Source organism: Dermochelys coriacea, chromosome 27 (genome assembly GCF_009764565.3).
Source record: "Dermochelys coriacea isolate rDerCor1 chromosome 27, rDerCor1.pri.v4, whole genome shotgun sequence".
In the NCBI taxonomy this organism is placed as follows: domain Eukaryota; kingdom Metazoa; phylum Chordata; order Testudines; family Dermochelyidae; genus Dermochelys; species Dermochelys coriacea.
Window position 1 is genome coordinate 252,804 of NC_050094.1, and position 14,790 is coordinate 267,593.

General features: G+C 54.3%; 1 protein-coding gene across 1 annotated transcript in view; it reads left to right on the plus strand.

The window, feature by feature from the left end:
• Nucleotides 1–14,790, plus strand: part of SCN4A (sodium voltage-gated channel alpha subunit 4) — a 132,037-nt gene that overhangs the window by 42,034 nt on the left and 75,213 nt on the right. Inside the window, exons 10-12 of the mRNA XM_038385508.2 lie at nt 5,472–5,636; nt 7,119–7,242; nt 9,313–9,551. Coding sequence (XP_038241436.1) covers nt 5,472–5,636; nt 7,119–7,242; nt 9,313–9,551 — 528 coding nt within the window. The remainder of the gene's footprint in view (nt 1–5,471; nt 5,637–7,118; nt 7,243–9,312; nt 9,552–14,790) is intronic.

A 14,790-nucleotide genomic window follows, 5' to 3' on the forward strand; every position in this document is an offset into this window, starting at 1 on the left:
GTCAAGGGCTCCTTAGCTGCAGCTGAGGATCCTGCAGCCTGGATCTCTTGTCTCATTTGCTGTGTTGCTGTTGGCTGTTACTTCCCACCTCCCCCTACCACTGCCACTGGCTCAGTTCACTCTTCTGCCCGGTGGGCCTCTCTCCCTCCCATCTTCCTCATCTTCCCTTCCTCTCGGTGACCCCATCCCTTCATCAACTCCCTCTCTTAGTCCTCCAGGTGTTAACTATTAGCTGTGTTGCAGAAGCACCTCAAGGCCTGGACTGAGCAAAGGGCCCCAATGTGCTGACCAGTGCAGTAGTCTGGGAGCTGACCTTGTTCGTGAAGACAGAGGCAAAAAAAGCATTGAGTACATTAGCTTTTTCCACATCCTCTGTCACTAGGTTGCCTCCCTCATTCAGTCAGGGGCCCACACTTTCCTTGACTTTCTTCTTGTTGCTAAGATATCTGAAGAAACCCTTCTTGTTACTCTTAACATCCCTTACTAGCTGCAATTCCAAGTGTGATTTGGCCTTTCTGATTTCACTCCTGCATGCCCGAGCAATATTTTTATACTCCTCCCTGGTCATTTGTCCAGTCTTCCACTTCTTGTAAGCTTCTTTTTTGTGTTTAAGATCAGCAAGGATTTCACCGTGAAGCCAAGCTGGTCACCTGCCATATTTACTATTCTTTCTCCACATCAGGATGGTTTGTTCCTGTAACCTCAATAAGGATTCTTTAAAATACAGCCAGCTCTCCTGGACTCCTTGCCCCCTCATTTTATTCTCCCAGGGGATCCTGCCCACCAGTTCCTGGAGGGAGTCAAAGTCTGCTTTTCTGAAGTCCAGGGTCTGTATTCTGCTGCTCTCCTTTCTTCCCTGTGTCAGGATCCTGAACTCAACCATCTCATGGGCACTGCTTCCCAGGTTCCCCTCCACTTTTGCTTCCCCTACTAATCCTTCCCAGTTTGTGAGCAGCAGGTGAAGAAGAGCTCTGCCCCTAGTTGGTTCCTCCAGCACTTGCACCAGGAAATTGTCCCCTACACTTTCCAAAACTTCTTGGATTGTCTGTGCACCGCTATTTTGCTCTCCCAGCAGATATCAGGGTGATGGAAGTCTCCCATGAGAACCAGGGCCTGCGATCTAGTAACTTCCGTTAGTTGCCAAAAGAAAGCCTCGTCTATGTCATCCTCCTGGTCTGCTGGTGTCTAGCAGACTCCCACCACAACATCACCCTTGTTGCTCACACTTCTAAACTTAATCCAAAAAGAAAAGGAGTACTTGTGGCACCTTAGAGACTAACAAGTCTCTATAGCCGTATAGAGTGGAATGATTTGTTAGTCTCTAAGGTGCCACAAGTACTCCTTTTCTTTTTGCGAATACAGACTAACACGGCTGCTACTCTGAAACTTAATCCAGTGTGTGGCAGGTTCCAATGGGTCCTCCAAGCCTCCAGGGGGCGATGGAGAGCTACTGTGCTACTGGCAGGCCTTAATCACACCTTTCGGGCACAGGGGAATTAGCGGAGAAGGTGCGTCGGCCAGAGTCCATAGCGCACCCCTCAGGCCGGGCAGCGCCAGTGCGGGTCCATAGCACGCCCCTCAGGCCAGGGAGCGCCAGCGCGGGTCAATAGCGCGCCCCTCAGGCCGGGCAGCGCCAGCGCGGGTCCATAGCGCGCCCCTCAGGCCAGGGAGCGACGGCCAGAGTCCATAGCGCTTCCCTCAGGCCGGGGAGCGACGGCACAAGTCCATAGCGCACCCCTCAGGCCGGGGAGCACCAGCGCGGGTCCATAGCGCGCCCCTCAGGCCGGGGAGCGTTGGCCAGAGTCCATTGCGCACCCCTCAGGCCGGGCAGCGCCAGTGCGGGTCCATAGCGCGCCCCTCAGGCCAGGGAGCGCCAGCGCGGGTCAATAGCGCGCCCCTCAGGCCAGGGAGCATCGGCCAGAGTCCATAGCGTATCCCTCAGGCCGGGCAGCGCCAGCGCGGGTCCATAGCGCGCCCCTCAGGCCAGGGAGCGACGGCACGAGTCCATAGCGCGCCCCTCAGGCTGGGGAGCATCGGCCAGAGTCCATAGCGCTTCCCTCAGGCCGGGGAGCGACGGCACAAGTCCATAGCGCGCCCCTCAGGCCGGGGAGCACCAGCGCGGGTCCATAGCGTGCCCCTCAGGCCGGGGAGCGTTGGCCAGAGTCCATAGCACGCCCCTCAGGCAGGGGAGCACCAGCGCGGGTCCATAGCGTGCCCCTCAGGCCGGGGAGCGTTGGCCAGAGTCCATAGCACGCCCCTCAGGCCAGGGAGCGCCAGCGCGGGTCCATAGCGCCCCTCAGGCAGGGGAGTGTCGGCCAGAGTCCATAGCGCGCCCCTCAGGCCGGGGAGCGACGGCACAAGTCCATAGCGCGCCCCTCAGGCCGCGGAGCGCCAGCGCGGGTCCATAGCGTGCCCCTCAGGCCGGGGAGTGTTGGCCAGAGTCCATAGCACGCCCCTCAGGCAGGGGAGCACCAGCGCGGGTCTGCAGCGCGCCCCTCAGGCCAGGGAGCGGCAGCGCGGGTCCATAGTGCCCCTCAGGCAGGGGAGTGTCGGCCAGAGTCCATAGCGCGCCCCTCAGGCAGGGGAGCATCGGCCAGAGTCCATAGCGCACCCCTCAGGCAGGGGAGCGTCGGCCAGAGTCCATAGCGCGCCCCTCAGGCCGGGGAGCGACGGCACGAGTCCATAGCGCGCCCCTCAGGCAGGGGAGCGTCGGCTATAGTCCATAGCGCCCCTCAGGCCGGGGAGCGCCAGCGTGGGTCCATAGCACGCCCCTCAGGCAGGGGTACACCAGCGCGGGTCCTTAGCGCGCACCTCAGGCCGGGGAACGCCGGCACGGGTCTGCAGAGCACCCCTCAGGCGGGGGAGCGCTGACACGGGTCTGCAGAGCGCCCCTCAAGCGGGGGAGTGCCGGCACGGGCCTGCAGAGCGCCCCTCAGGCAGGGGAGCACCAGCGCTGGTCCGTAGCGCGCCCCTCAGGCCGGGGAGCACCAGCGCGGGTCCATAGCGCTCCCCTCAGGCCTGGGAGCGTCGGCTAGAGTCCATAGCGCGTCCCTCAGGCCGGGGAGCATTGGCACAAGTCCATAGCGCACCCCTCATGTGGGGGAGCACCGGCACGGACTTGCAGCGTGCCCCTCAGGCGGGGAGCGCCGGCACGGGCCTGCAGCTTGCCCCTCATGCGGAGGAGCACTGGCACGAGTCCATAGCGCGCCCCTCAGTCAGGGGAGCGTCGGCACGAGTCCATAGCGCACTCCTCAGGCAGGGGAGCGCCAGCGCGGGTCCGTAGCGCGCCCCTCAGGCCAGGGAGCGCCTGCGCGGGTCCGTAGCGCCCCTCAGGCCAGGGAGCACCAGCACGGGTCCATAGTGCGCCCCTCAGGCCGGGGAGCGTCGGCCAGAGTCCATAGCGCCCCTCAGGCAGGGGAGCGCCAGCGCGGGTCCATAGCGCACCCCTCAGGCAGGGGAGCGCCAGCGCGGGTCTGCAGCGCTTTATTCTGGCCTACCCGACTCCTCTGCGTTCCAGCCCCCCCTCTGTGTCGGGCTCACGCTGGCCCGGGTTACAGCCTGGCCCCTCCAAGTCCTCTGGGTGCTCAGTGGCCGGCAGCCCTGGGTGGCTCAGTCCTTCCTCCCAGTCAGGTTCCTCCTGGCCCAGGGCCTCTCCTGGGTCGACAGCAGGGTCGGGAGGGAACAGCCAGCGATCTGTGTCCCCTGCTGCTGCCCCTGCTGGGCAAAGGGCCCCGCCCTTTGTACTTCCTGTTCCACGCCTCCCCTTCCGGCAATTGGAGTAAGCTTGGTCTGGCCCCGCCCACTCAGACTGCAAGGGTGGCTCTTTATCCTCTGGTTCGGAGGGAAGCCACCCTGGCTCCCTACACAGAGACTCTCAGGTTTTTCTCAAAAAGAAAAGGAGGACTTGTGGCACCTTAGAGACTAACAAATTTATCTGAGCATAAGCTTTCATGAGCTACAGCTCACTTCATCGGATGCATTCAGTGGATGCATTCAGTAGATGCATCCGATGAAGTGAGCTGTAGATCACGAAAACTTATGCTCAAATAAATTTGTTAGTCTCTAAGGTGCCACAAGTACTCCTTTTCTTTTTGCGAATACAGACTAACACGGCTGCTACTCTGAAACCTGTCAGGTTTTTCTGCAGTTTTATACTAGAGCTCTGAGTAGTCATACTGCTCTCTTAGATACAATGCAACTCCCCCACCTTTTCTGCCCTGCCTGTCCTTCCTGAACAGTTTATATCCATCCATGACAGTACTTCAGTCATGTGAGTTATCCCATCAAGTCTCTGTTATTCCAATCACATCATAATTCCTTGACTGTGCCAGGACTTCCAGTTCTTCCTGCTTGTTTCCCAGGCTTCTTGCATTTGTGTATAGGCACTTAAGATAACTCGCTGATCATCCCGATTTCTCAGTATGAGGCAGGAGCCCTCCACTCTTGCGCTCTCCTGCTCATGCTTCCTCCCGGTATCCCACTTCCCCACTTACCTCAGAGCTTTGATCTCCTTCCACCTCCCTAGGTAACCCATTCCAGTGCTTCATCACCTTCCTAGTGAAATAGTGTTTCCTAATATCCAGCCTACACCTCCCCCACTGCAACTTGAGATCATTGCTTCTTGTTCTGTCATCTGTCACCACTGAAAACAGCCGAGCTCCATCCTCTTTGGAACCCCATTTCAGGTAGTTGAAAGTTGCTATCAAATCCCCCCTCACTCTTCTCTTCTGCAGACTAAACAAGCCCAGTTCCCTCAGCTTCTCCTCGTAAGTCATGTGCCCCAGCCCCCTGGTCATTTTCTTTGCCCTCCGCTGGACTCTCTCCAATTTGTCTACATCTTTTCTGTAGTGGGGGACCCAAAACTGGACGCAATACTCCAGATGTGGCCTCACCAGTGCCAAATAGAGGGGAATAATCACTTCCCATGATCTGGTGGCAATGCTCCTACTAATTCAGCCCAATATGCCATTGGCCTTCTTGGAGGGGAGAACTGTTTGCCCACAGCAGTAGCTCTGAGGCCCCAAGGAGAAAAGACATGTCAGCAGTGGGAGAGGCTGCACCATTTCCCTTCCCCAAGGAGATAACTCTGGTAGCTGTTACCCATGTCCCTTCCCGTGTGGAGCTGACAGGCAGGCAGCATGGGCTGCGTCACTTCCAAGGTGCATCCTGACCCATTTTCATGAGGAAAGACTAAGCATTAAGCAAAGAGAAATGCATCCGATGAAGTGAGCTGTAGCTCACGAAAGCTTATGCTCTAATAAATTTGTTAGTCTCTAAGGTGCCACAAGTACTCCTTTTCTTTTTGCGAATACAGACTAACACGGCTGCTACTCTGAAACCTGTCAAAGAGAAATGGGTCATCAAACCATTGCCTCAATCTCAGCAGAAAGATTCCTTCCCCTCCCCCCCAACACACACACTGCGTCCCACTGAGGAAGCTCCCACCACACAAGTCTCTGGTTTCTTTGCAGTTACGAGACCGTAAGTCAAGTGGCAGTTCCCAGAGCAGCAGCGCAGTGGACAAGAAGACGGGGGACTCTGCCCCAGCTGCAGCTAACAACCAAGGCAAATCCAAAGACTGCAATGGGCGAGTCATTGCCAGGGTCGTGCTGGAGCACTCAGAGACAGTTGAGGAAGTATATACTCATTTATGTTTCGTCTCTGTGGTGCTGTCTGTGCATGGCAGGCTGGATTCATCTCTGCACTGCTGCAGAGCCTAGCAGAGGGACCAAGTGGGGAGAGTTTGGACTTGTCTGTCCTGGGGCTGCTGGGAGCCACAGTCCAAGGCCTTCTCCAATTTGTTCTGCTTGCTGCAATGGCTGTGATGTACTGTTACAGCCCAGCAGAACATCTGGGGCTAACACTCCAGCCATGCCCTGTCCTGTCCCCAGGCCCCTGCAATCTTGGCTAGGTCCCGCGGGCCAGAGGGGATTCCCTGAGTGGGGGAAGGGCCTGGGCCTCAGGCTGCTTCTCATCCCTTTTTCCCCAGTGGAGCTGGAGAGGTTAGGGATGGTCTAGATAATCCTTAGTCCTGCCCTGAGTGCAGGGGACTGGGCTAGATGACCTCTCAAGGTCCCTTCCAATCCGAGTCTCTGATTCTTTGAGAGTCTGCCTGGTGCCTGTGAATTTGCCCCAGTGACTCTCCTGCACCCACGTGCTGAATTCTGCTCTTGAGAATGATTCCCATTGAGCTGATTTCAGCAGGTGCCCCGCCCACTTGTCACAGGTGAAATGAGAGCATGACAGTTCACAGGAGAGGGAGGGGGGGAAGAGGACCACGCCTGACTCCCTTCCACTCACAGAAAATCCCACTCTGATGCACATGGCAGAGAGGGGCCAGCCTTAGTGTAACTGATGTCCAGGCCCCAGGGAGCCCACCGGCCCCAGGTGTAATTCACAGGGTGGTTGGAACTACTTAAACCAACATTTTCTTACCCTCCCCGTGTCGGCTGCTTTTCCTGCTGCACTCTGTTTGCGGGCCCCTGAGTGTGCGAGTTCCATCTGCGCTGCAGCTGGAGGTCTAGTTCCCAGCTCACATTCACAAATATGTGCCAGCTCTGATCAAACTAGTGTGCTAAAAATAGCAGAGTAGCTGCGATGCTACAAGCAGTAGGTGGGCCTTGCCACCCAGGTATGCGGCAGCTACACGGCCGTGTTTAGTGCACTAGCGCGATCAAAGCAAGTGCCTGTCTGTCTGCCCATCCTGGGAATTACACTTCCAACTTCAATGAAGACATACAACTCCCTTAGATTCTTCTGTGCCCCTTTGGGACAAGGAACCTGTTGGAAACAACCTTCCCTCCACAGTCTGCTTTGCAGATCTCAGCTCATGGGCCAGCTCCAATCACTTCCCTTTTATAAGGCTTTCAGCCTAGGACATCCCTCACAGAACTAATGACCTGCCTTTACTGAAGCCATAGAGTCATCTGATGGTTTAAGGAGCTTCCCACAGTAGCCCCAGACCCATCTGGTTATTACCTGCCTAGTTCTTCCTTTTAGTACAGCCCAGACTGTGCCATGAGGACCCATATGATTGTTATGCTGCCCTCCCTCTAAGTGCGTTTAATGGACTCCGATGACCCATGTTCTCATACTATGACCTGCTCTCCTTTTTGTAGCCAAGTCCTGTGGATAAGCAAGACAAGTCCGATCCTGATCACCTGCTAGCGGACAGCCAAAACGGGCCTGGTCTCCAGCAGAGAGCAGAGAGCTCAGTCAGCATAATCTCTAACACCATGGAAGGTAGATTCCCACCCTGATAAAGTAGGGGCTGCGCTGGGTACTGTTCAACACAAAAATGCCAAGCCGAGTTCACGCCCACATGCAGCAGAGAGCTCTGTATGGATTGACTGTAACGCTGACAATCAGTGTCATATCCATAAAGGCTCTGAGAAGCAAAAAATATTTTCAGGACAAATGTCGCTTAATATAAACCAGAGAATAGGAACATAGAATTGGAAGGGACCTGTCGGGTCACTAAGTGCGGGCCTTGCTATCGCACACAACCTGTCATATCATTCTGCTCATAAACTTAGCAAACTCCATCTTAAAACTAGTGAGGCTGGCTCCCCGCACTGTGCCCACTGGGGGGCTGTGCCAGAACTTTCCTCCTTGGATGGTTAGAAACCTTCTTCTAATTTCTAGCCTAAATTTATTCCCAGCCAGTTTTCTCCCCTTTAGTTCTTGTGCTGACGTTTTCCTCTCCCCTCACCCCCACAAGGTTCACTATCAACACAATTCACTGTTACCCCAGCTCCAATATAGCTATGCTCGGCTGTTCCCCTCTTCCCCATCCTTTGTCTGCTGCTTGTCTTAGATTGTAAGACTGTTTAGTATAGGTCCAGTCCCCTCTAGTGCCTGGTCCCCGAAGTAGCTGCTCAAGGAGTAGCTCCTAGGTGACAGTGTTGCATGCTCTCCACATGAAAAGCGTGCTTTCAATCCCTGCTGTTAACTTGTGAACAGTGCTTGTTGCCCAAGGCCTTTGAGGCAGAAGTTGTGTATTTTGGTGGCTGTGGCCAGGGCTCCTCAGGTTGTGGGCACACTGCAGGATTCCAAAGAGATGATAAAATGAGCAAAGCGAGATTGCAAACAGTTATGTTATCACTTCAAACCCCAGATTCATCTCTTAGCTCCTGGTCGCCTGGTTCCATGGCCAGGCCCACACGGGACATTTTTCTTAACTCAAGTAGGATGTCCCCAGACTCCTTGGCAACAGTTTCTGATATGGACCCAGCCAGAGTTGCTATTCAGTCTTTGTTGCAAGTGGGGCCAGGAGTGATTCTGTGACTTCCTAAATAAAAACACACTCTATTCATTCATTGATTTGTCCTCCTGGCTATAACATGTCTCTTCGATACCAACCCTTATCCAATCGCATCTGTGAACACAGATATGAAAGCTGCAAGCTGATCAAGCATAGGGACTGTCAGCTCGGGCATTCCAGATGACCCCGGCTGCACTGGGGGCAGGCCCCCATTAAGATAGCCAAGATCCAAAGAGCAGAAAAGGTTTGATAGACCAGGAATAGTTTATTCATTGATTCCTTGCCCTTTCTAGTCCTCTTTGATTTAGTGGATCAGCTGCATCTCCCCTGGATCTGTTCCATCAGAGATGCAGCTGTTCAACAATAATTGGGGCTGGAATATACAAAGAGGCTCAAGGGAGTTAGGCACTCAATTGCAATGGATGTCTCAGATTGTAAGCCCATTAGGGCAGGGACCATCTGTTTGTTCAGCACATAGCACAATAGGCTTCAGGGCCAGGAGTGGAGCTCCTAGTTGCTATGGTAATACAACTAAATATATAAATAACCATTTCAGTGGGATTCGGGTACCAAACTCTCAGCTAATTTGAAAGCCCCAGCGTAGATCAGCTGCATTTTTGAATATCAGCCCAGCCAAGCTGGTTTCCCACACTTTTCTCCACCAAGTTGCTTTGCTGTGCTGAGGTGGGAAACGTCACATCCTGGACAGGAGCAGACCGGCATGTGCCAGTGGGTTTGCATACAGCCTAATGAACACATTCTTGAGGACGAAGGCAATGCCTGTGTCCCGCTGATGCCTGTGTTCCTGTTACACCTTCGTGACACCTACCGCATCTGTGTATCCCAAACGGTCCTTTACACAACCATAATAAAAAGTTTGGCACCCTTTTGCACCCACTCTATGCTTAGTGGCCCAGTGCACTAGTCTTGTTGCCAGCGCGAGGCTGGATCAAGTCTCCTCAGCCAAGCTCCCGTCTGTTGACTTAGCATGTGACTCTTCTCCAGAGGCACATGGGCAATGACATGGGGTCTTTGTCTCTTGTTTTCAGAGCTCGAGGAAGCTCACCAGAAGTGTCCACCCTGGTGGTATAAATTCGCCCATACATTCCTGGTCTGGGACTGCTGCCCCCTCTGGGTGAAGCTGAAGGCGTTTGTACGGCTGATTGTGATGGACCCGTTTGTTGACCTGGGGATCACAATCTGCATTGTGCTCAACACGGTGTTCATGGCCATGGAGCACTACCCTATGACTGAAGAGTTTGAGAACGTGCTGACTGTGGGGAACCTGGTAGGAAATTGCCTGGCTTTGATTTTTCCATTGATCACCCTTTACAGCTCTGATCCAGAGTTCAGTGAGGGGCCTATGAGCAGTGACCGCAGGCGTGTGAACAAGCCTCTGCCGTACTGCAGGGATGGTGCTGAGTAGGGTTGGATTGCAGCATGACTGTACCAACTCAAGGAAAGCTACCACAAGGGGCAGAAGGGAGCCAGAGGACCAGGAGCTGCCCCCGTTTCTCCTGCTGGAGCTTCCCTGGAGAAGCTCACGTGGCCTGACACCTCCTTGTCAGCCCTGAGGCATGTGCAGCCTGGGGAGAACTGTGGATCACAGCCCCACAGATGGGTCCCAGCCCACTGTAGGGATCCTGGTCAGAAAGAGCACTGCCAGGGTGGACAATTCCAAGTGAAGACCCCAGACAGCCAGCTGTCAATCAAGGCACAGCCCCGAGGACTGGTCCTGCCAGCCTGTTCTCTGTCCTGGCAAATCCTGGGATGTCAGACCCCAGCCTCACTTGTTACCCGGCTCGGTGTTCATGTGGCTGTGAAGGTGGGATTTTCCAAGGAGTCAAAAGGAGATAGGCACCCAAATCCCACTGGAATCTGTGAAGTAAGCACCTAACTCCTGTTGGCTCCCTGGAAAACCCTAGCCTAAGGAGACTCCATATTTGTTTCCTAGTTGTGATCTTCTCCCCAGCAAAGCCAGAGTCTCAGCAGAAGCAGCTTCTGTTTTCATGTTGCGAGGTGTCCCCATGGCCCAGGGTGGTAAAATGATGATTTCATTCCCTTGTGTCTTCTGAATTGGGTATTTTCTCCTCACTGGGCTGCACAGGGCCATTAGAACTTTTGCATCTGGACACGGGACCCTCTTAGCTGTCAGCAGAAGCAGGAGACTCCAAGGGCACTTTGCTGGGTATGGTGGGGCCCTGCTGAGGGGCAAATGTTATCATTCCTGTAGTTCTTCAGAGACCATGGGAACGTGCCACACAATTACCATCGCACCTGTGAATTTCACTGGGCATGGCCCCAGCCCCCACCAAATTGCTATCTCCTCTTGGCTCCCCTGAACACCCCAGGTTAAAATGTTTCCATATAGCAGAGGATGCATGTGTCACCCACCCATGTTCTCACATACCCCTTAAGAGGCCAGTGAAAGCCCATCATTTTGAAGGGGGCTACTGATCCTGGTGGCCCTGCAGCCCACTCATGAAGGTATGGTACCGGTGTCCCTTTGCGCCCGATCTGCAGAGCAGGTCAGTCTGTTACAGCCCTTTGTTTGTCTTGGCAAACCCAGACAAAGTGCTCAAGAGCTGTCCCAGCTGACGCTAAACAGCTGGGATGTAACAGGCTCATTTCCTCTGTGGATTGGGCACAGATGGGGAGCTGTCAGGCATATGCACCACCATTTCTGGGAGCCTGCCTTGAACTCAGAGTGATGCTCAATTGTGATGCTCAGAGGCGCTGAGTGCCCGCAGCCCCACGAATGCCCTGCATGTGCGCCACTCTTTGGAGAATCAGGTTCTAGGCAGCCAGATTGGAGGCCACTTTGGAAACACTGCAGCCTCAATGAACAGCCTGGAAGCTGGACCCCTGATTCTTTGGGCAGGGTGCAGCACACCACAACTCCCAGCTCATGCAGGGCTCAAGAGAGCAGCCCCGGAAATCGATTCAAAACTGAGGGGCAGGGTGGCGAGAACAGCGTCCAAATGTGACTGTAAGGGCAGACTCTCTGGGAACTTCCAGCTCCAGACAACAGGAGGGGAAGGGAACACCAGGCAGGAGGAGGAAGAAGAAGTGGTGAGACAGGAGGCTGGTGTTGGAGAGAGGGAAGCAGGACAGGTGGAGCAGAGATGGAAGAAGACCGAGCTGTGCTGGCCGAGAAGGTTGTGAGGTTGATGCCGAAGGCGAGAGAGGGCCATGTGCCTGAGAGAATGGGGCACAGCTGAGTGGCACAACCAGGGGTCCGAAGGAAACATCATCTGGGGGTTGAGAGTGAGGAAGAGACCCTCCCAAAACAGCAAAGAAATGAGAAGCCAGTGCAGTGTGAGTGTGACACTGGGTCTGGCTACACAGCATTTGGGGCAGGAGGGCAGGACAGGCAGACAGGCCCAAGCTAGATCAGGTGAAGTTGCAGCAGTTCTGGCTGTACGAGCCCAGCCCGGACCCTGGGCAGCTTGCCCACCCTAAGGCCTGCATTGCCGTGGCTTCACTGCTGTTGGGCTACGCATGCTGCAGTCACACACACCCCGTTGCAAGATAGTCATATCCTGTACATGTGTCACTGCAAAGCCTGCATTAGCCCCCATCCCTGCCTAGTAGCTTTTAGCGTGAGCAGAGCAGGCCTGCGTTAGGTGCTATATGGCAGAGGCAAGCACCCAGCAATTCTTGTTGTCACTTTACCATAAGATGGGGGGAAGCCGAAGAAAACTGGGGTGAATATCTACCTGTTTCCCTTCATGTGCACAATCCTTGCCATCTCTCCCTCCAGAGCAGACTGTGCCTGTCCAGGCACTCTCTCTACCTGGCTCTCCCTCCATGCAGAGGACCCAGTATTTCATGACTTCACTCCAATTCCCTTTGCATTTGAACAAAAAGCATGACCCTTCTCTCCCATGGCTAGGCTAGTCTCGCTCTCAGAGCCTCTGCGCATAGCTGCTGAATGGAGATGGAGCGGGGGCCAGCAGCCCTAGGCAGAATGACGCTAGTCACATACCGGCTTTGTATCTGATTTCATTCAGGAAATACAAGGGGATTAATAGACTATTGGGTTTAGCACAGTCTATCCACAAAACCAGCTCTGGCTTTTCCTTTAGTCTATTTACAATCCTCCTGCAGAGTTTAAATCCAAGAGGACAGTGGGGGTTCAGGGGAGGCAGAGAGCCCTGCCTGTGCCTTCCCCAGGAAGGGCTGTGCATGCAGAGAGAGTGAGCATGCTCCCCAATGGCCTAAACATGCATATTGCTGCTGCCAAGCACCCACCCGGCCTTGCCCCTGCCTTCCACCTCATGCATGTCAGTCGTGCCGTGGGAGCCCAGCGATTCAAACCATTCTCCCAAGGATAAGGCCTCAGCACATTTGCAAACCACTTGCCCGCAGCAGCAGAGCAGGTTGTGACCCTGCTGCAGACCAAAGCAGGGTCAGACGAGGAGCCTGCCAGGGACCCTAGCTGCTCCCCACTTTCTCCCCTCCCATCCTGCTCTCCCCACCCCAGATCTTATGGAACTCCAGTGAAGGATGGTCCATGGATTCCAAGGTGGGGGAGCATGGCATAAAACCAATACTCCCACCCGCTGGTGGATTGCCCATGGGAGTTACATACAGCATGTGCCTAGACTCTAGGCACAGACATGACTTTGTGGATCATGACTGTAAGTTGGAGAGTTGAAATACAACCTCTTCCTGCTGTAGACACTTGGGATGAGGAGGAGCAGCTCCCGACATGGGGGGGAAACCAGGTACTGAGCATGAGCGGAAGGGCCAGCTAGCCCACTAGCCCTTCAGAGACGGGTTCGCAAATTTAAACGTATCAGAGATAGCTTCTCCCTGAGACCCATCTTCATGCAGCCGGATTCTCAGAGCTCAGTTGCAGTTCAGGCACCAAAATCAGTGGCCAGATTTGCCAGAGCTCAGCACGCTGGGGCACGGAACTCTTTTGAAAATCTGGCCCATGGTGACGGTAACGTTTGCCACCATTTGAGTGCCAAACTCAGTCAGAACTGTAAGGGAAAGTGTTTGTCTCCTGCTCAGAAAGCGGCTGAATGGATTCCACAAGACCCGCTCTCCCACCCCTTCCCAGAAAACTCCCTTTTGGACTGAGCCCAGGCAGAATCTCTGAAGAAAACCTTGTGGGGAAGAGAGGAAAGGGAGTTAGAATGAAGAGACCTTCTCATTGGGCTTGCATGATCATCTTGTCTGACCTCCTGCTTAGCACAGACCAGAGGATTTCACCCAGGGATTTCTGCATCTGGCCCAGTCCCCTGTGGCTCGATGAGACAATATGATGAGAATCAGTCTGGCCGATGAGGAGGTGAAGCCTAGCAGGAGTCAAATACAAATGGAAACTAAAGTCAGCAAAATGAGCATTGCTGAGCTGAACACATGTCGTGTTTGCAACCTACCACCAGCTCTGCACACCCAGAACTCGGGGCCGTGAAATGCAAACACTTGTAGTAGGTGGCTAATTGTCACATAACTGCTACTGTACTGCGATAATGTGATAATGCAGAGCATCGTTATTGTCCCAATAAGACAGTAATGTGTAAAAGCCAGATCGCCTTACCCAGCAGCCGACCTCAGGGGGAGTGACAGAGGCAGAGCGCTGGAAGGGACCCCTGGGTTTCCTCCTAAATTGAAAGTAACTTGAGGGTGCTACTTGGTCAACTGGATTTTATTTTGTTGTGACAGCATCCCCCCATGCCAAGTATTTCTGAAGGCGTTTGGTGGCAAAAGCATTCACATGGGGCTCACAAACAATAGTGCTCTTTCTCCCGTTCCCAGTCAGCCTAGAGATGACGTATAGCAGCCTTCGTTCAGGGTCTCCTGGAGCCTAGTGCACTCCCACACGACTTCCAGCCAAAGAACTCCAGGGCACTCAGTCTCTCTGGGCTTCCAGGAAGAGAAATCCAAGTCTCTGCGTCTCCTGAGGCTCCTGGACTATCTGCTTTAGTTTCATGTTTCCTGTGCCGTTTTGTCGTCTGGTGCTGTCATGCCTGGTGTGTGACACTTCATGCTCTGCCGTTTAGGGCATGTCTACCCTGCACTCAGGTGTGGTGCACAGCGTGTAGACATATCCGAGCTAGCTTTCTCTGAGTGACACGAGCAGTGCAGCTGCAGCAGCATGAACAGTGGCTCTACCCAGGGTGTTGAGTGAGCAGGGGTAGCCCATGCACCCTCCATGCTGCCACAGCTTCACTGCTATTATCACCTGCAGTAGCTTTCATCTAGTTAGAGAACATACAAATGGCCACACTGGCTCAGACCAATGGTCCATCTAGCCCAGTATCCTGTCTACTGCCAGGAGGCAGAGGCAGATGCTTCAGAGGGAGTGAACAGAATAGGGCAATTACAAGTGATCCATCTGCTGTCATGCACTCCCAGCATCTGGCAGTCAGAGGTTAGGGACCCCAGAGCATGGGGTTGCATCCCTGGCCATCCTGGCTAATAGCCATTGATGGGTCTATTCTCCATGAGTTTACCTAGTTCTTTTTTGAACTCAGTTATACTTTGAGCCTTCACAACAGCCCCTGGCAAAG